Source organism: Capsicum annuum, chromosome 3 (assembly GCF_002878395.1).
Source record: "Capsicum annuum cultivar UCD-10X-F1 chromosome 3, UCD10Xv1.1, whole genome shotgun sequence".
Lineage (NCBI taxonomy): Eukaryota > Viridiplantae > Streptophyta > Magnoliopsida > Solanales > Solanaceae > Capsicum > Capsicum annuum.
This window is the reverse complement of record NC_061113.1, coordinates 235111945-235133375: the sequence shown is the minus strand read 5'-3', so window position 1 is coordinate 235133375 and position 21431 is coordinate 235111945. Positions and strand designations below refer to the sequence as shown.

The 21431-nt window shown below is 32.2% G+C and overlaps 2 protein-coding genes across 2 annotated transcripts; one reads left to right on the top strand and one right to left on the bottom strand.

The window, feature by feature from the left end:
• Positions 1 to 2770: 2770 nt before the first annotated feature.
• LOC107862921 (inositol-tetrakisphosphate 1-kinase 1) lies at positions 2771 to 4174 on the top strand. The gene is made up of 2 exons (XM_016708636.2): positions 2771 to 3255; positions 3378 to 4174. Exons 1-2 carry the CDS (start codon positions 2908 to 2910, stop codon positions 4050 to 4052), a joined length of 1023 nt encoding a protein of 340 aa, XP_016564122.1. The 5' UTR covers positions 2771 to 2907; the 3' UTR covers positions 4053 to 4174.
• Positions 4175 to 4512: 338 nt separating this feature from the next.
• LOC107862922 (histone acetyltransferase MCC1) lies at positions 4513 to 9669 on the bottom strand. The gene is made up of 6 exons (XM_016708637.2): positions 9339 to 9669; positions 7216 to 7586; positions 6905 to 7049; positions 6728 to 6827; positions 6408 to 6636; positions 4513 to 5043 (listed from the first exon to the last, which is right to left on the bottom strand). The coding sequence occupies exons 2-6, from the start codon at positions 7320 to 7322 to the stop codon at positions 4860 to 4862; spliced, it is 765 nt and encodes a 254-aa protein (XP_016564123.1). The 5' UTR covers positions 7323 to 7586; positions 9339 to 9669; the 3' UTR covers positions 4513 to 4859.
• Between the last annotated feature and the right edge of the window lie 11762 nt (positions 9670 to 21431).

The following is a 21431-nucleotide window of genomic DNA, read 5'->3' as shown; positions in this document are numbered from 1 at the left end:
TGCAAAAGATAGTGATTATAGGATCTTGTAAGTATTTCTTCATCCTTTATCAAAGATTTCAATCAAATTCGAGTCCTTCTGTGTCCAGAGTCAATCGCTTTTTTAAGTAGCATTTTGCTCTCAATGCAGGATTTTCCGATGCAGATTTAGTCGAGCTCTAATTCAGATACCAGACACCACATAGAAAACCAAAGGACAATAATTAGCATACGTGTTGATTAGAAATGAATTTTCTAACATTTGACTACGTATCGTTGAATGATTTAGTCGCACACCTGAAAGATGGCCCATAAAGTCACGGGAATGATTGGATAATTGGTTTATATGGATCCTTCCTATGTGAAAGCACAGAGAAAAATGACATTTCCAAAAATTGACAAGATAAAATTTTTAAATATCTAAAAAAAAAGAATCAAATTAATTTTTTTTATTAGATTTTTTATTATTTACAATTTACAATTTGATTCAATTTTTTTCCATCTCCATTAACCCTTTTTTTTCTTAACATTTTTGGAAGTTTTACTGTGTGCAACATTGACAAGCATTCATATTCTCTCGAAGAATCTTTATACTGTAGAAACTAAAATATTTCATAGTTTTCGGAGGAACCATGACAATAACAATGACCACTGTAATGGTCCGCAAATATCGAATTCGACATTGATATATATATTTTTGGTTAATGTGCTTGATGCATATATAATGTTAATTTCTCACTGTATTTTTATGCTATAAACGGTGATACATATAGCGATACATTTGTTATCAGTATATTAGTGATAGATATGAGTGATACATTTTTTGTCAGAATACTAGTGATACAAATAATGTTATCTTAATTAATTGAAACTAAATATTTAAATTAAATCAATTTATTATTTTAATTGACATTTATATTCAAAATTAATTTTTTTACTTATTTAGTTTAGTAAATTTAAATTTAATTTTTTTTTCTCTTATATAGAAATACTAATATTTAACTTAAATTTAAATTTTTTAAAGTACAAAATTCATAAATTTTAATTTAATAAAATAAATTACTAATGAATATTTTCTTAAGATTTGTGTTGGGTCAATATATATTAAGTAAAAAAGAAATAAAGAAAAATATATAATAAAATTTTATTATTGTGAGAGATAAACATAATGCACTATCCAATAATGTTTAATAATATCATATTTTGTATATGCAAAATATAGCATCTTAAATTTATGCAGTTTAATAATATAACAATTTTATCTTAACTAATTACAACTAAATACTTAAATTAAATCAATTTTATTATTTTAATTGACTTTTATATTCAAAATTAATTTTTTTTACTTATTTATTTTAGTAAATTTAAATTTAATTTTTTTCTTATATAAAAATACTAATATTTAAACTTAACTTTAAATTTTAAAAATATAAAATTAATAAATTTAATTTAATAAATAAATTTCTAATGAATATTTTCTTAAGATTTGTGTTGGATCAATATGGATTAAGTAAAAAGGAAATAAAGAAAAATATATAATCAAATTTTATTATTGTGAGAGATAAATATAATGCACAATCCAATAATGTTTAATAATATCATATTTTTTATATGCAAAATATAACAATCCATATTTAATTAATATACTACTCCGATGAGTTATCGATGATTACTATTGGATATGACAAAATTATGTTAATTTTTATAAAGGTAACATAATCAATCGCTCTTAATTAATTATTATGAGTCGTCTAACTATTAAGAAAATTAATAATATTTAATAAAAAGATAAAATAGACAAAAAATATGAAATTAACTTTTGATGTTTTAAATTAAATTATCGTCCTTCAAACGATGATTTTATTATACCACTCCTTATTATAAGTCATTTATGTATTAGAAAGTTAAGAATAATAAAATGATATGTTAACATAAAAAAATTGATTGACTATCAAAATTATTTTAGTGTCATATAAATCGAAAATGGATACAGAAAGATATAAAGCAATATATATTGTTTAAAAATGAAATAAAAAGTACTATAAGTAATAATAACTAACAATTTTTTAAAAAAAATTGACTGATTGCCAAAATTTTAACTGTGCCGCATAAATTGAGACGAAGAGAGTATTCATATCTTATTCAAAAATTATGTAAAAAATAATATAAATCACATAATTAACAATAAAAAATTTTAAAATATAAAATATTTGGCTGACTCTCAAAATTATATTATTGTCACTTAAATTGAAATAAAAGAAAAAGTATTATAAATCACAATAATTAAAAACTTTAATTATTTTAATAATTAATTATCTAAATTCTATTTATATGATATAATTTGAAATAAAAAAATATATATTGGACCCGTGCTAGCACGTGCCGTGCATATGTAATGAACTTTCAATTAAAAGGGATAAACAAGTTGTTCAATTAAGTGTCCTCCAAGTTTTTTAAATTAGGTGGGAGGGGACAAAACTTTTTTGAGTTTTTTTTTAAAATTTTCCGTTTCAATAACTCGTCTCAGTTGTAGAACAACTTTAGTAGTTGTTCGAAAACTGGACGCAGTTATCGAACAACTACCAAAGTTGTTCGATTCAACAACTAGGCGCAGTTGTTCGACAACTGAGAGAAGTTGTTCAACAATCATGTGAAATTGTTCAGATAACTAATATATGTTGTCCAACAACTATTTCATTTGTTCAATGACGTTAGTTTTTTCAAGGGAGGGATAAGTTTGTGGGACCAGTTATCCCTTTTTTTAATTGGAAACTTGGAAGGCCTTCTGGCTTATTTTTCTCCATATCTAGTATATTCATATAGCGTGCTGTGCACAACTCCTTACTCATAATCAATCCCTTTTAGCTTCTCCTTATTGCACCATTTATTGACTTTTCATCACTCATTTCCAACAACTATAGAGCTAGCAATGTGGGAATCGGTAGCAGGGAAGAGGTTTCGTATAGGTTACGCTCTTTCACCTCAAAAGATCAGCACATTTATGAAACATTCTCTGATAATCCATGCCCGAGATAGAGGTGTTGATTTCATTCAAATTGATCTCACCAAGCCATTGATCGAACAAGGTCCTTTCGACTGCGTCATTCACAAGCTATATGACGCGGAGTGGAAGAAACAGCTCGAAGAATTTTCACTCAAGAGCCCTACCACTTTCATAATCGACCCCTTAAATGCCATCGACAAGCTCCAGAATCGAGTCACTATGCTCGAATTCGTCAACGAATTGAAAATCCAGAATCTCGGAACTCCTTTGCAGGTTTTCTTTAATTCGAGAATTTGGGAAGAAAATGAGGAATTCCTTTTAAAAAAAAATATACATATATATAATTTTCATCGACACCACTAGGTTGTAAGCTTTGATATATAATTGCTTTGCAGGTTTTCGTTTCCGATGAATCATCGGAAGCTCTGCAGGACGCTATGACTCGTGAGGGCTTAAAATTTCCAGTAATTGCTAAGCCATTGATAGCAGATGGCGCTGCGAACTCACATCAAATGTCTTTAGTCCTAAACCAAAATGGACTAACAAAACTAGACCCGCCAATCGTTCTACAGGAATTTGTGAACCACGGGGGAGTCATTTTCAAAGTTTACGTAGCAGGTGATCACGTAAAATGCGTGAAAAGGAAGTCGTTACCTGATATAAACGAAGAGAAATTGAACACCAGCAGCTCAGAGAACTTGATATCGTTTTCAAGGATATCTAACTTTGCTCCTCAAAATCAGAGTGATCGCGAGAGTTATGCAGAGATGGTGGAGGCGATGGAGATGCCGCCTTTGAGCTTTGTAAACGAAGTGGCTAGTAGGATGAGGGATGCTCTGAAGCTGCGTCTATTTAACTTTGACATGTTGAGGGACAGTAGAATCGGAACTCGATATCTTCTTGTTGATATCAATTATTTTCCTGGTTATGCTAAGGCCCCCGAATTCGAAACCATGCTGACTGATTTCTTCATTGATATTGCACACAAGAAGCGAAGCAGAGAGAGTGGTAATTTGGACCAGATGGAGAATAAGATGATGGAGGCAGATTCTAATGGAAACGATCTATAAATCATGCATATTATGATCAATGGATTTTTACTGTTTCAAGATGTTCATTTCGTTGTAAAAATAGTTTGGTGACTTTCCTGTAACGCAATAAAAGTTGGAGTGAGTATTCGTGAAATTAATCATTAAGAAACTAGTAAATCGATCCGCGCTTCACATCTGAGAATTGACCGTGAAATATGCTGGCCATTTGAGTATCCCGTCTTGCCTGTCAATTCATCTCAATTCTCGACACAACATATCTGGTGTAGTCACACAAAATAGAATCTGGGGAGGATAGAGTGTACGCAAACCTTACCTCTATCTTAGAGATAGAGGTGAGGTAGATAAGCTATTTTAGAAAGCAAAACAAGAACAACAACAAAAAACTCAATATATTCCCACATAGTTGGTTTGCGATGAGCTGGGATGGACCCTGGCTCAGGACAAAAGGACGACTCAAAACAAGAACATGCTAGAAAACTAGTGATGGAAATACAAATAACAAAAATATAAAAGATAGTAGCACACATTACTACAACAAAATAACACTACTACAATCTAACTACACAAAACAATAGATATTAACATAGATCAAAGAACAAGAAACTACAATAGTTCTATGACTCCTAGTAAGGGCAACAAGACAATGTACTCAGCTCAATTCTCGACACATACTATTAAATTTCCTGAGTGACTTTTCACAAGAATTTACATATCGACAAGGTAAAATACAATGTTAAATAAAGACCAACAGATAGAAGACTACATTTCCTTCTGACTTTAGGGTCCATCTCCAGTATCAACTGAAATACAGAAGCTAGTAGAGGATTAAACGAACTGAGTCAGAGCATCCTCGTTCGACATCCTCTTGCTATGTTTTGTTGGAAGAAGGGAGCCAGACTCCTTGCATTTGGACCACTTGGAAGGCTTTCTGTCTTCTTTCTTCCAAAGCTTGGCAGCTACCGTATTGAAGCCACTTTTTGCACCAGTAACTAAAAGCTTAATGAGTTCTCTGAAATTCAAAAGGACAATTGTCAAATAGTAAAGTAACATCCATCAGAAAAGTAGCCAGGGATTGACTTATAGTAGTAGTCATCGTTGTGTTTGAAAAGAAAATCATCGACCGGAACCTTCAAACTTTTCACTTATTTCAATTGAAAGACAGATTCTAGCTTACTTCTTGTTAGTTAAAGGACAACGTGCAAAAGTAAATTAGCACTTATAAACTGCTTTTATCCCACACAGGAATCTAACTGCCACGGACTATTAGGTGAAACAATTCAGACATGACTACGACTATCAAGTTGTGGAACTTGACATAAATAAACATTAGGTCATCACTAGGTCAGAAATACATGAGGCTACAATGCTTTCATAGAGCATTTCTTGTGATGATTTCACCTTCTAAATAGGAAAAAGAAACCTAATTGCTCTGTACTATTTCTCCAATCAAGTTGCTGATTTTTTCTTTGCAGCACTTCAGCATTTTCCAATCTATGTTTCATGTTTAAATATTGTGCCTTTTCCTCCCAAGGTTGTTTGAACAGGAGACTCCTAAAGGACAATTCAAATAGATTATGTGATATTGGATCTACTCTTTGGTTAACATGAACATGAATTGGATTCTATTCCTCTCTTTATTCTTAACATAATTCCCCGGTTGGACTATTATTAATACCACCAAGCTCTCTCTTTCTACTTTGGAGTTAAAAGTATGCCAAAATCCTGGACTACACTGTGATAGCAATCTCAGGCTACCACTTTAAGAAAAGGGTAGGAGGCCATCTTCATCCCTACAACCCCCAAAACTCATACTTCTCCGTGTTTCGCATGTTTGATGCTCTTTTAGTACAGGGAGTTAACACCAAACATGCACGAAGCCAACTGCTCATCACAAATAAGTGTATTTCTGTTCTTTCTAACTGAATCTGAATCTAACAAGACAAACAATGCCATAGTAGAGGAAAGGTAAATATAATTAAGTTCTTCCAGGGTCCCCCCATTTTTCCAAGTTAAAAATCAGAAAGCAGTCATAAAGCATGTTGACTTCTCAATATAGAATTGGACAACCAGGGAAATATCCAAGAGATTGCAACAGCAGATTTGCTCAATAGTCTCTCTAACAAATCCTCTAGCAGAAAACTGTGAATAACAGATCATCTTCTCAAGGGTGCTCTATGTCTTTTACTCAAAAAAAAAAAAACGAGTGTACTGCTACCACTAATATTCTTTTGAACCATGAGGGACATGAAATAGATAAAGATGGCTCCACCAGGATAATTGTCACAAATGATGAATTAATCAATCCTATAGGTCAATAAAGAAAGAGAAAACTCTCATCATGTGAGTCCAGCGAAAAGGGAAGTTAGCACTTACAAGGGTGAGCAAGGAGAGCGACCACCATTCACATAGTAGATGAACAAGTACGCATCATAATGCTGACCATTGATAAAATAAAAGTCACACAGCCTCCTCAAACATTGAAAGGACATTTTCTTGTACAAGTAAATGGCAGGGTTATTATATGAGATCACATGTAGGTAAACTGCTCGACAAGTCGGTATGTTCAAGGCATATTTTATGACCTCGCGAATTAGACAACCGGCTGAAAATTCAAAAGTGCAAACATTTGGTAAGTAATAAAATGAAAGAATAGAAGTACACCTAAGAGTGTGTATGAGAAAAGAAAGCCTCACCTATTCCAAGATTTCTATAAGAGTCTGCAACCCCCAGAGTCAAGATGTAAATCAGTGTTTGCTCTGATCTCGATGAGTCATATCTCAGATATTCTTCTATCTGTAGGTATATGTTATTCAAAATTAACAAAATTTTACAAGGCTAAATTTTACGAGTAAAAAAGAAGAGAGGCTCACATCACTGGCTTTCGCTAAAACAGTCCGAGCAGTCACAAATCCAATAAGTTCGTCACTTTGCCCATTGGGTCGATTACGATCAACAGCTCCCCATGACACAATGTCCCGTCCATTAACAACATTTTGGAAGAACTCAGACTCATATCTAATACCCAAAAAGGAAACAAAAGAAAAGAAGTTATTAACAAGATGAGATGCATGCTTTAAAGACCAAAGGTTTTGGTTAAGGAGCACACTTCATTTTGAAAGTTCAAGACAATATCTAACAGTATGGTACGTGAATGACCCAAACATGAAATACACAATCAAACCTGATCGGGAACAGATCCCCATGGAGTTTCTCAAGTACTTCTAAATCAGAGGTTCGGATTGGCCTATATTGTATAAGCGGATTGTGAGAGAGTTTGATGTTCAGCATCGCACAACCTAGTATCAATCCCCAGCAAAAAATTGGTGTATCTGTATCGCCCGTTCAAGAAGTATTCTCTCCATCTATACATCATCAACCACAATGGCCATTTAGTCTCTGCGAGCAGGACTTGATTTTTTGCTCTTCGTCAATTCCTTCATACACATGAGGTAGAACAAAACTAAAGCCTCACAAATAAGTCCCCTAAAGCTGTCCAGTAAAAAGCCCTCTGGTAATAGGAGCCCCAGCAACTTTCACCACGCCAAATATGTACTACAGAAAATAAAAAGGACACATGGGTGAATAAATCCACAAACATACACATTAGCTTTTTCCTTGAGTAGAAGAGCTATTATCCAAATTATCTGAAAATTCAAAACTTGGTTTTTCTTTTTTTTTTTTTTTGATAAATGTGGTATCCGGTCCAAGCTTTTGTGCAACTCTACTAATTCCACAGAATACCTACAACCTCTACCAGCAGCAGGTACCACCTCCCCTCCGAACTTGGTTTTAGGCTATTAAACACAAGACTCTCTTTTACACTGATATAAATGGATTGCAAGTACTAATAAACATTAGGATCTACAACTTCTGCAACACTAAAAACTTGGAGACTGGAATGATGAAAGATCCCATCAGACTACATGGTTTGCTTTCAAAGTTGCAGTTCAACATAATAGATCACAGTAAGAAAACTAGGAACTTTCACTCAATATTTGACAACAAACTTCAAAATTTACATTTTCTAGCTTCTAACATAAGGTGAATCAAGGGCTTTATGTAAAGAATGGATGTTGGGCTTAATCCCAAAAGCTAACTTATGAGGGGAGGATTGTTCAAGTCCATATAAAGAGTCCAACTTTCCTTATCCCACTGATGTGGGACTTCACACTTTCTCACAGAATTAGCACGCAACCTGAGTTGTATACTGCAGTTATCGAAAAAAAGAAAAGGCCTTTAAAAAGTCCTGCAAAATTACCTAGCATATTTGAGTGCCTAATTCCTAATGTATAAAGAAAGCATTCAAAAATTAATGGTGAAGGCTTATATCAACCATACCCAAATGCTGCTCAAAAATCTCTTTAGAAAAGAACAAAAAGCCATAAGAAAAAGAAACCAAGTGAACTGGAGGAAAAGAAGCAAAGTTCCACCCACTACCAAACTTAACTAAAAGTTTCAAACAGAACAAAAAAATCAAAAGAATACCCCAATTGAGCTTGAGGGAAAAAAAATCACCCCAACAACAGTGCAACTGATCGAAACCAAAGAAAGGGAGTATGAAAAATAAAATCACTTCGCACCCAAGTGTGTGGCTTAATGGTCAATGAATTGGGTGCGAACCATGAGGTCTCAGGTTCAAAAGCCAGCGGTAACGAAAAACACTAGGTGATTTCTTGGACACGCTCAAGCTGCCCCCGACACCACGATTATAAAAAAATGACTTTTAACAAGTCTCTACTTCAAGTGTGAAAAAGGAAACACAATAATGTGAATAAGGGCTTTCCGTAAAGAATGGATCTTGGGCCTAACTCAACCTAGTTTATGAGGGAAGGATGCAAGTCCATATAAAGATTCCAACTTTTCCTCATCCAACCTATGTAAGACTTAACACTTTCTCTCTGGATTAGCATCCAAGCTGGACTGGACACCACGGTTACCAAAACAAGAAAAGGCCTTTCTAAATCTTGCAAAATTAACTAGCAAATTTGATTGCCCAATTCCTAATTGTATAAAGAAAGCATTCAGAAATTAATGGTGTAGAGCCATAGGCTTATAGCAACCATCCTCAACTGCTGCTCAAAAAATCTCTGTACTCCACCCACTACCAAGCTTAGCTAAAATTTCCAAACAGTTAAAAAAAAATTAAAAAAAATCACCCCAACAACAGTATAACTTATCAAAACCAACAAAAGGGGTATCAAAAATGAAATCAAACTTCATGATCTCTATAGCAAAAAAAGCAATAAATCTCTATAAAACCATATGGAAAATTGTTAGATCAGCAGAAAATAATTAATTAATTACCTGAGATGTGGCAGCTGAATTTGGATGAAGCAGCTGAAGCAAGAAAGAGAGATATGATAAAGAATTGGGAAAAAATAAGAGAGAAAGAAAGTTAAAAAGGATTCTTTTTGTTTTTCCTTTAAAGGAAGAAGGAATCCAATTCTTTATCTCATTAATTAATTAATATTAATTTAGAAAAGCCCTCTTTGAATTTTCTTTCCGTCACCGACGACTCTCTTAACACCAGCGACACAACTTGCCGGTCAAGATTTTGTAGATCCATTATTTATTTATTTATTATTCAAATAGTAAAGAATTACGGCAAGTCAAATCTCACCATAATTACTCTTTCGAAATAACGAATATGTATGATTGCATAATGTTTAAATATAATTTTTTTCAAATGTATATTATAATAAATATCATTATTGTTTTAGATATAATTCTTTTATACAAAAAATAAAATATAATATAAAAAATAATTTTAGATAAAATTAAATTATTATTAGGAAGGATCATTATAGAGAGTCTGATTATATATAGGATTATATTTAAAAAAAAAAAAATGTACTCTAATTATTTTATATTTTTTGGTTAGTACACTAAGCGCTCATTTGGACGTACCATATGAAATCTCTTGAAGTTGATATTTTTTTTAAATATAAATATATTAAAATTTCTTTAATTTTTATACGATCTTCGCAAATAAATAAATCATAGCTCATAAACAAGATGTCATAATATCATAAGCCATTGCATTAATAAATTACATACTTTCGTGATCCTTATATAAATAAATATTTATAATTGCAAATTTGTCGAGTTGTCCATTCATAGTTGTAGATGTAGTACTCACTTTGTAGCTTGAGAAAATTGAAGGAAAGGTGTCTTTTTAAATTTTGAATGAAGGATTGGTGATGTTGACCAATTTAAAGGATTGATCATTTTATATTAGAGAATTGATCACTTTATTTTATATAAGATCATTTTATGCAATTGTGCTTTATATATATATTTTTTTCAATTTAGTGTTGATGAATTTTATATGTGATTATTGTTCAAAGTTTCGTAATTCTTTTTTGCTTTTCATTATATTTGTGTCAAACATAAAATTTCTTATCTATATTAAATAAATATATGTATTATCTAATGTGTTTTACATGAAAAAAATCCTCTATAAGAGTATGATGTTTTATAATTGTTTGACTCAAATCCTGTGTATTGCATGTTTCTAGGTTAATTGAAAACAATTGTCGTTCTTAATTTTTCTTTTGTAGCAATTTTTTTTATCTAATGGTGGTAATGACATGTGTATAATTTTTTGTGGTAGTACCTTCACGGAGAAATAAAAATGCCTGAAAACAAAGTAAAGATGTGACATTTACTTTAAATATTGGAGATAGTAAAAATAGGGGTGGCTCAATTATATTCGTGGCCTAAGGCGAAAATCAAATAGAGATCTTAAATTTAAAAAAAAAATAACTCTTTTTTAATGAACTCTATTTTCAAAATTATATAATCATTTTTTTCTAATTAATCTTTTCTAAGTAATAATATAATCAATGAATTTAATCTTTCTTGAGACATAGTATTCTAAATATATATGAACATCTTCTACTAACTTTTTCCTTTTATATGAAATTTATTTTACTATAAATAATATATTTATTTTTTTTAAAAAATCTATAATATATTATAACTAGAAAACAAGGTCCCTCAAATTTGAGGGCCTAAGACGGCCACCTATTTATTTGTGAGGTTAAGTCGCCCCTGAATAAAAATATGCATAATAACGTATAGTTTTAAATATTCCATATCACATTAACTAAATAAATAAATATTCCATATCACATTAACTAAATAAATATAACTATATAGTTTGATATGTATATTTGACATTCTGTACTTAGAATGGGCCACGCATATATTATTGATTTCATTTTAATTGGTTACTTTTTATTTTACATGATAATTACGTAATCATAAATAAGATGATTAATTTTACTAATTTGTTCTTTATTTATATTGATGAATATAAAGGTCATTTATGCTCATATTAATAAAATAACATAGGATATATGAATAGGAGCATAGAAATTTGTTTATACTTTTAAAGAATATTAATTGTGGGGATAAAATGAGAAAATGTTACTAATTTTGTCTTCATTTATTAAATGAACAAGTAATTTATCACATGTATTTATAATAAGGCGGTCAACCAAAATGAGTTGCAAGGAGTATAAAAGTGCATAAAGTTATTTTGACTTAAAAACACTTAAAATGAGTCAATTCAAATATCCTCGAAGAATCTAACATTCTCGATTTCAACGACACCAATCATTAACTCGATAATTTATGTGGTCATTATTTGTTATTCTAAATTTCTTAAGGATTGAATTTATTCAGAAACAACTTCATAGATGTTTTGCATGATTTATATAGGTGTGAGTTTTACATATTCAAAAAGTAGTAGTTTCATGAAGTCGATTAAGTTCCTAAAATTGCAACGGTGTTTGCAATTCTATGTACGTAGGTGCAAGTGAAAGTAAATAAGATTAGTGCAAGACACTTCAATTGTAAATTCTAATTCATGGAATCAGTGACTGGAAATAATTTTATATCTAGATCCTTATACTAGCGAATCTAAAGTCAACAAATGAATCAGATACATGGTAATTCCAGTATGTATGATTATATATTTGTTAAAGTTCGCAGCTTGAATCTATTGATATTTTAATGATGTAATGCAGTTTTTACAATTTTTGAGGTTTCAATATCTATAAAAACACATATAACTTAAAAAGTTCAAATTACATGTCCAAACAAAATACAACTTGATACGAGAATAATCACAGAAATGGACTTATGTGGGTGTGCATTGAAAACGTCCAAATGTATGTGCAAGAGAAGTGTAATTAAAGGCCCAAATACACATCAAAATAACCCACTCCATACACTAGAGGGACGGCCCATTCTCGAAGGGCCCTTTTGGTCATTTTAACTTCTATTTGTTTTGTAATATATAAGGAACATGTTAGGGTTTATTCACTTAGTTTATGAAAGATGAAAGATTGAAACATCAAAAATCCTCTCTCTTGAGAGTAGAACACTTAGTTTTAGTTAGGACTTGGAAAAGTTAGTATTGATCTTTGTTTGGAAACGGTGGATCTTAAGGTGAGTTGATTCCCTTGGCGGTCACCGTAAGAGTGTGATTTTGATTATTAGATTCATTAGGGGTTTTTGAGTTTAATACACTCCTTAGTTCTTAATCTTGTAATAATCTTGGTCTCACTATCTATCCTTTATTTTTGTTGTTGTCATTTTGTGTAGTGGACTGTTTTGGGTCCTTTATTGAATCCGAAACTTGTGTTATTGTTATTCATCTTGTTCCTCATGTTTTGTAGCTGTTTTTGGTATTATATACACCATTGTATCTTGTATTGTTCTTGTCGATAGCGAATCCGAGAGTGGTCTCCATCTTGGTCCTCGAATCCTTAAGATTGTGGACTGATTTGGAGTGTGTTTTGTGCCTTCCAGTGTTGATCTTGTATCACTTGGTATCAAAGCATGGTTTGATCTTGTTCCTACAAGATCAAATCTTGGGCTAGCTCACTTGAAAAATAAAAAAAAATGAAATCTAAAAATTTCAGAAAAAGAACAATCTGTCCATTTTGTGTTCTTGGCCAAAAATTGTGTTTTTGTTGTGTCTTGGTCTAGATTTTTACTTGTCTTTGTGCCTCTAAGTGTTAGTTTTGTTCCTCACTAACACATTGAGTCTATATCTTAATTTGAGCTTGTATTTTGATGTTGTTATTGTGAACATAAGCTTGGCCCATTGTTGTTGAACATTGTTGTGATAGACATTGTAGTTGAGAAACTTGATTGGCTGTGTGTTTGGTTGTTGTTGTTGAAAGGAGTGTTGTTGTTGTTCTTCTTGGTGAATGTTGTTGTTGTTCTTGAAGTTCTTCACAACCTTCATCTCTTGTTAAAACCCAAGACACAATACTAAAGAAACTTGGCCGTTTGTTGTTGTGGATTGGAGTTGGCCGTTGGAATTGTTGTTGTTCTTGAAGATTGTTGCTACTGTTCTTGGTGTGTTTTTTGTTGTTCTTTAAGTTCTTCACCTTCCTTCATATATTGTTAGAACATAAAGTGAATGATAAATCCTAAAAGATGAAGGAAAGAGGTGTAAGTAATTGTTAGTCTTGAAAGAACCCCAACCACCAAAAGACTTTACATTACTTCTCAACCACTTTTTCATGAAACAAGGGTCCATGTTTTAAGAAAAAGTACTACAAAATTCAAGTCTTGAAATTTGAAACTTGAAAAAAAGACTCCAAGACTTATTCTCCCATCCTTAAAACAAGTTCCACTAATTCAAATTAAAATTGGTCAAGACTTGGGCTTTGAAAAATAAAAATTGTAAAAACCGCAACCAATATGTGGCTTCCACATCATCAAGTTACTGTTCACGCATCGAATTTTGGCTCAAATTTTAGATTATTAGTTTCACTTTATTGTTTCCTTAGTTTCCTATCTTGATTCTAGAATTAATTAACAACTAGTAATCACCTACTTAGTTGTAGATTAATTGTTGAATCCGTTCCTTTCGTGTCTTCGTTATTTGTGTACTTTTTCTCATTTTTAAATCGTAGTAACTTCTTTGTTTCAGGTTCGTAAGTAAATTTTATTTTTTGTGTCTTAAGTCGATCAAACAAGAATCTATCCTGGCTGCCAAGTAGAATTGACATCCTATTGACTACCGGAGTATAAGAAACTTTCAATATTCGTCGCTCCAATTGTGAGAATCACAAAGGTGAGTGTATATGAGTGTTAGTGAGAAGTTTTTACTACTAATCTTGTTTGTTCATTGTGTAAGTACAAAGGTGATATAAGGGGAACATGTCTTCGATAGCCGGGGATTATTGTGACTATAAAATGGGAGACTATGATTGTAGTGAGGGGTTTTATGGCTACAAAGTTGAGGGAGATTGCGGAGGCTATGAAAATAGCCATGAACAAAACTTAGGCAGATTTGGGAGTTGCGGTTTTGAGGGAGAAAATGAGGTGAATGAAGTGCCTAGTGCTTATGGTGAGTTTGGAGATGATGTAGGACCTCATGAATGTTCTTATGATGACGTTGGGGCATGTGAGGAGTCTTACACTTCTCACTTCTAACCTAGATTTGGTGTTAGGTATAACCCTTTCATTCGCAAAACTTATGTGAGGAGGTGAAGATTCATATTCTTCACCTTGTAGTACTTCTTATCAAGGTCAATATAGTGTGAATGACTATACTAGTTCAAGCGGAGGTTGTCCAACGAGAAGAAGAGGGTGTGCATCTCCAAAACCGAGGGGTACTTGTGTGCATTATAATGTTGATCCGAGAAGGAGTATACACTCCGAAAAAGTGACCATTTATGGGATACCGGGCTGCCTTATTATGTTGAATGATAGGTACTACAAAAACTACATCCTTTCGCCCATGGTTAACTACTTGGGGTTGTTTCGAGAGCCTTTACTTGTTCCATACTCATTGGATGAGTTCAAGGTTACCGAGAGGGTAAAAGTTGTATTTTCCCAATATGAATACCACGGAGAGGTGTGGTGCGATGTTCTTCCCTTGCTCTACGGTCGTGTATACTTACTTAGATGCCGATTGGTTTGCACCACATCAAGTTCCTAACGTGTAAAATTGGCCTAATATTGTAAGAGACAAATGGGGGAATCGCCTCATAACTTACTTGCTGCACAAGCCACGAAGAGAAATGCCTACCTACTCTAATCCGAATTATTATAAGAGCCAAAAAATTGAGAGGAGTAAGAGAGTGCAAGGTGGTAATCCGAGAGTGGAAAAAGAAGAGGTTGTGTGAAGTGAAGTGAGGGGATTACCACCAAACCGTGCTAATATTGGTTGTCCTTCTACTTCTAAGGATATTTATGTAGGTACCAACATGGAAAGAGAATGTGAACAATGCCGAAAGAAAGTTGCTGCCCAAGCTTGTAGAAGACCTTCACACCATGACAAAGAAGAATGTACTCGAGGACTTCAAGGTAAAATAGCTAACTCTTATACTTTTGTGCATGTGAATGGTAATTGTGTGGCTAGTAGCCATTGAGTGTGAGTTGTATCTTGCCTATATGTTAGTCTTATCTCTTTGCCACTTGATGATGATGTACATGTTGTGAGTGTGGATACACTAGTTGATCCTATTGATGACCGAATTGACTATCTTGTAAGATCAATTTATGTCCACCAAGTGTTGAAACCATTGTGTTGAATGAGAGTACATTATCTTGTGAAATTTGTGTTGATAAACTTATGTGTGAAAACTGCCTACCACTTGAGGATATGTATGATGTGATTAATGAACCTCAAGTGCGTGATGATGTTGAAAATGTTGATCAAAGGAATAGGAGTGGACCCGTGAGCTTGCCCTTTTATTCTAACATTTGCTTGGCTCATAGGGATAATCATGTGCTTAAGACATCTTTAAAACTTGATAATGAACTTTTAGAGAGTGAACTTACTTGTTCCAAATCTTTCCGCGGGATAGATCATGCTCTCTTTAGGTATAATGTCTTGTTTGAAGATGATATAAATACTCCTAATGAACCTAGTGGTGAAAATAATGGTATAGCTTGCCTTGGAATCTATAGCCGATATGCTAACCCACTATGGTGTGATAATATTCCTCCTAAAGATGGAAAATTCTTTTTGAAAGATAAGAGTACTCTTAATGGTAAGGAATGTGTAGTCAGTCCTTCTTGAAAACCCGAGGCCAAAGGTGTCCTTGACTCCTTGGGGTAATGTTTCTAAATGTGCATCCTTGCTTGACATACTTGTGTTTACATTGCATGAATACCAACTTGTGGATGCCAAGTTGTTTAATTGTTTGAAGGAAAGAATGTGTATATGTTTAAATGTTTATTCGTCAACCGTGAATTCCTTTGCACGTGATTCTTTCCTATACTACCTCTTTGCCTATGATGATGTCCATGCTAGTTTTGGAATTGTTTTATGTCGAGGTAGGAAGTTTGTTGGTCTATCCATGTGTGTGTGTGATAATGCTATATGGATTTTATGGAATTTAGAACCAATCGAAACACCCTCCTTGGTGTGGTCTTTTGATAAGATAAAGAAACAATGGTGTCTTATCGATCATAAGATGAAGGAACTTCTACCTTGTGGATTATTTGATGCCATTGGGACCTATGTAGTTTCTTTATCTCTTGGCGATTCCCATAACCAAATCCTTTGTGCATCTTTTACTGAGCTTTTAATATTTAATTCAAAGGATCCTTGGTTATATTACAAATATGTGCAACCTTGGCATATTGAGATGATTTGTTGGGCTAACCCTAAACCTCATGCCATGACGAGTTTGTATTTGTTTTTCCTCTCTTCGTTTTTGCAAGGTTTGGATTCGAGGTCGAATCCTTTTCAAGAAGGGGAGTATGATACGAGAATAATCACGAAAATGGATTTATGTGGGCGTGCATTGAAAACGTCCAAATGTATGTGCAAGAGAAGTGTAATTAAAGGTCCAAATACACACCAAAACAGTCCACTCCATACACTAGAGGGGCGGCCCATTCTTGAAGGGCTCTTTTGGTCATTTTAACTTCTATTTATTTTGTAATATATAAGAAACATGTTAGGGTTTATTCACTTAGTTTATGAAAGATGAAAGATTGAAACATCAAAAATCCTCTCTCTTGAGAGTAGAACACTTAGTTTTAGTTAGGACTTGGAAAAGCTAGTATTAATCTTTGTTTGGAAACGGTGGATCTTGAGGTGAGTTGATTCCCTTGACGGTCACCGTAAGAGTGTGGTTTTGATTATTACATTCATTAGGGGTTTTTGAGTTTAATACACTCTCTAGTTCTTAATCTTGTAATAATATTGGTCTCACTATCTATCCTTTACTTTTGTTGTTGTCATCTTATGTAGTGGATTATTTTGGGTCCTTTGTTGAATTCGAAACTTGTGTTATTGTTATTCATCTTGTTCCTCACATTTTGTAGTTGTTTTTGGTGTTATATACACCATTGTATCTTATATTCTTCTTGTTGATAGCGAATCCGAGAGTGGTCTCCATATTGGTCCTCGGATCCTTAAGATTATGGACTGATTTGGAGTGTGTTTTGTGCCTTTCGCTGTTGATCTTGTATCACAACTTCATCTCAAATAATTTCATATCATCATTTGAAATTGTTATTTCACATCGTATGGTCAAATGGGCCCTAAAAAATGAACGACAAACATTAATTAATGTTGTTGGAAATACGGTAAACATAAAGAAATTGAAAAAAAAATCTTCCATGAGTTTGATAACACAATCTTAGAAATAGATAACAACATCATTATGGAAAAGGAAAATGTGAAAGTTTAAGAACAAAAATTAAAATGAGTAAATCTATAATATCTATTAAAATAGTTATATTATTTAATGTCAAATCTTCAAAAAAGATATATGCAACTTAGAGTACTATATCTTCTTATTCAACAATTTATAGGAATTATTTTTCTTATTATTTATAAAATGATTTGAATTTCATAAATGACAAAATAATCAAAAAGAATATAGTATGATCAAGTAATAAGATGTAGATTTTTATGACTTAACATTTCTAAAATTTCCGCGCATCGCGCGGATACATATACTAGTTTGATTAAATGGAATGAAGAATAGGTAGAGAAAATCAATACTTTTGCTATCAAAAGGAAGAAGAAGAGGTGGAGAAAATGGGCACTGTTGATTTTCCATGACAAAGTGCAGAAAATAGAGAGAGACAAAATGATTTGAGGGGTAATTTTATAATTTATCAAGTTAATGCCATGTGTTGAAGCCTTTGTATTAGTAATACGTAAAAAATAGGTGATATTAGTAACAAACACCTTGATACACAATAGAGTGTATAATTATGTACGAGCATTAGTTATAGATAGGATGAAAAAGTATACCGAACAAGATATTAGTAATACACAAGTTTAATACATATATTTTTGCTAATACACTCTACCAAATAACTCCTAAGAGTGAATTCCTTGTATGATCATCCATATTTGAGAAAATTACCTATTAAAATCATTTTTCTTTTTAGGATTACGACATAATCTAATTATGTCCGCGAGGACACGATCAAGTGGTTGGGAGGTGGGTCTCTCGTGTGGAAGATCTGGATTTGAATACAGCCTTCGTATGTCGTTCAACCATGAGCTCGTCGCATAGGACTTGCTTAGTGCGGTTTACATCTCATGTGTGATTTTGCGAGCTCTTGCACAATGAGCACATTACTACAGACATGCTTATCCAAAGACAGAGGTTGTGTAAGTGCCCACCCAAAGGACAGAGGCTGAGGATTGCAAGTTATTGCACAATGAGTAAGTTATCGCAAAGTGCACCCAAAGGACAAAGTTTGTGGAAGTGCTCGCCCAAAGGTAGGAGTGTGCATCGATCTTTTGAGTTTTCCTCTACTCCAAAATAGTGAAATGTTGAATTATCGTCGATCAAATATGCTACTATATACAAGAATTATATTTTTTTGGTGTGTTAAGAATATGAAATTATTTTTTTCGGATAGTGATTCATCGTAGTTTTCAATTAGTGTTTCAATTAGGATATTGAGGAGACTCACATGCACAAATACTTTTCATATTATAATTGATGGAGTAAAAAATCATAATTTAATTCAGGAACACTCCTAAATTAATATAAGAAAATATTTTTTTTTTCAGGAACACTCCTAAAAAAATATAATTCTTGTATATAGTAGCATATTTGATCAACGATAATTCAACATTTCACTATTTTGGAGTAGAGGAAAACTCAAAAGTACAATTTTTTAAAAGAAAAATCGAATAATTAAGGATGGAAGTGATTATTTTTTGATATATAATAAATATAAGAAAATTGTTAAGTTAATGAGGTAATTGATACTTTTTTTATTTTTTTTAATGTAAAACGTAAAAATTTATTAGAAAAATTAAATTATTTGAACTACATGTAAAATATAAACAAATTTAACTAATAAAAAAATTCATAATTATTATATGTAAAAAGAGAAAAAAGTAGAAGTGATGGGACATCTATGGAAAAATGAATTGTGGGTGGGGGACCATCGCTATAAAAAAGTTAAGAACGTAACTTTTTGTTACGTTGAACAACTCTTTTTTTAGTACCTTTTTAATTGATTTGACAATTCATTGTATTTTTTTCTTCGGTTATCGTGTAAAACGTAAGAAATTCTTACGTTTTTTGTAAAAGTCAACTCCGTTAGTTGACCGTTAAAAAAAGTAGAAAACGTAATAAATTATTACATTTAGCCTATTTTGGTAACTTTTTAAATAGGTGACCTATTTTGGTGACTTTTTTAATTCTGTGGCTCATTTTGATTCCGAGTTCTATGTGTTGAAAAGCAATTTAAAATACTAAAGCTCAAATATTTTTAGGAGAACTCAAACATTTGTCCCCTTGTCTAAGGTTTTGTATTAAAGACTTGTCTTCAATTTTAATTAAATTAATTTAGTTATTATTAATAATTGCTTGATTTGAATAAACAAATGACTAACCTATTATAAATATCTGTTGTAATAGATGACTAACTTGTTGCAACAAATAGATAATCTGTTGAAAATAATTAAATTACTAGGGAACTCAAATATTTTTAGGAGAACACAAATGTTCGTCCCATTGTCGTAGAGACGTCTTTAATTTTAGCTAAATCAATTTAGTTATTACTAATAATTGCTTAATTTGAATCAACAGATGACTAGCATGTTGCATCAGATGATTCATCTGTTGGAAATTATCAAACACATAGAAAATTTGTTGTAACAGATGGGTCAACTATTAGAAAGCAATTAAAATATTAGGGAACTTAAAACGTTTTTAAGGAGAACTCAAATGTTTATCCCCTTGATCCTTTTGCATTTGATGTATGGTATATTATTTTTGTCTTCTTTACCTGATTCATGAAATCTTTCATGTGTTTTACTTATTCGTTGTGCCCCTGTTGAAATTTTTTTAAAAAAATTTAGATCAAATTTTGTTTGTATCTCTCTTGGACATTACTTCATAGATTATTTTGTAAGTAAAATTATAATTTTTGATGGATTTCTTATTTGGTGTATCTGCTACTGCTACAATGGATAGAGCCTGCAACATGAATCCAACATATGAGTCATCTATTGCAATAAGTGAGTAATCTGTTGCAATATATGACTAATCTGTTGCAACAGATAACCCATATGTTGGATTCATATTACAACACTATAAAACGAATCCAACAGATGAGTAATCTGTTGCAACAGATTAGTCATATATATTGCAACAGATTACTCATTTGTTGCAATAAATTAGTCATATATGTTGCAATAGATTAGTCATATATGTTGCAACAGATTACTCATTTGTTGCAATAAATTAGTCATATATGTTGCAACAGATTAGTCATATATGTTCCTACATATTACTAATCTGTGCAATAGATTGGTCATATATATTGCAACATATTACTAATCTGAGCAACATATTAGTCATATATGTTGCAACACATACTCATTTGTTGGATTCACGTTACATGTTTTATCCATTATTAAAAAACAATAGTAGCAGATACATCTAGATGAGAAATTCAACTAAAAAATAACAAACATTAAAAAAAATAACAAAAAACATAAAAAAATAACAAACACCAACAAATCAAGTTCCTTATTTTCGTCATAACTTAAAAGCCCTAATTTTTTACTCGTGAAAATCGAAAAGAAATGATGAAGATCTCGAAGTTGTTGTCACCGGAGAATGTTGTCACGTCGACTGACGGTTGAAAGTAAAAAAGGAACGGGCAAGAACTCAAAACTATTTGCTGCCAAAGGTTAAAGTTGCACAAGATTGAAGGGAGAAATTTGAAAAGTTGTTGGTTGGGAGAAGTTAGAAAGAGAAACTATCGAGAGAAAGAGAGAAGAGAGAGAGATTGATTTGCAGAGGGAGAGAAGTTTTGTGGGTGTGGGCTAATTTATATTTTTGAAAAGAATAAAAAGTTTAGAAAATATTAATCAAGTCCACAATTAACATAATCAAGTTTTTTAATTATATTTGACCCTTTAAA

Excerpts from the sequence above, each read along its gene's own strand:
- LOC107862921 (XM_016708636.2), top strand. The coding sequence starts at position 2,908 with ATGTGGGAATCGGTAGCAGGGAAGAGGTTTCGTATAGGTTACGCTCTT. Across the intron at positions 3,256-3,377 it reads ATCTCGGAACTCCTTTGCAG|GTTTTCGTTTCCGATGAATC; the intron begins GTTTTCTTTAAT and ends ATTGCTTTGCAG.
- LOC107862922 (XM_016708637.2), bottom strand. The coding sequence starts at position 7,322 with ATGCTGAACATCAAACTCTCTCACAATCCGCTTATACAATATAGGCCA. Across the intron at positions 7,050-7,215 it reads GGGGATCTGTTCCCGATCAG|ATATGAGTCTGAGTTCTTCC; the intron begins GTTTGATTGTGT and ends TTTGGGTATTAG. Across the intron at positions 6,637-6,727 it reads TTATAGAAATCTTGGAATAG|CCGGTTGTCTAATTCGCGAG; the intron begins GTGAGGCTTTCT and ends TTGAATTTTCAG.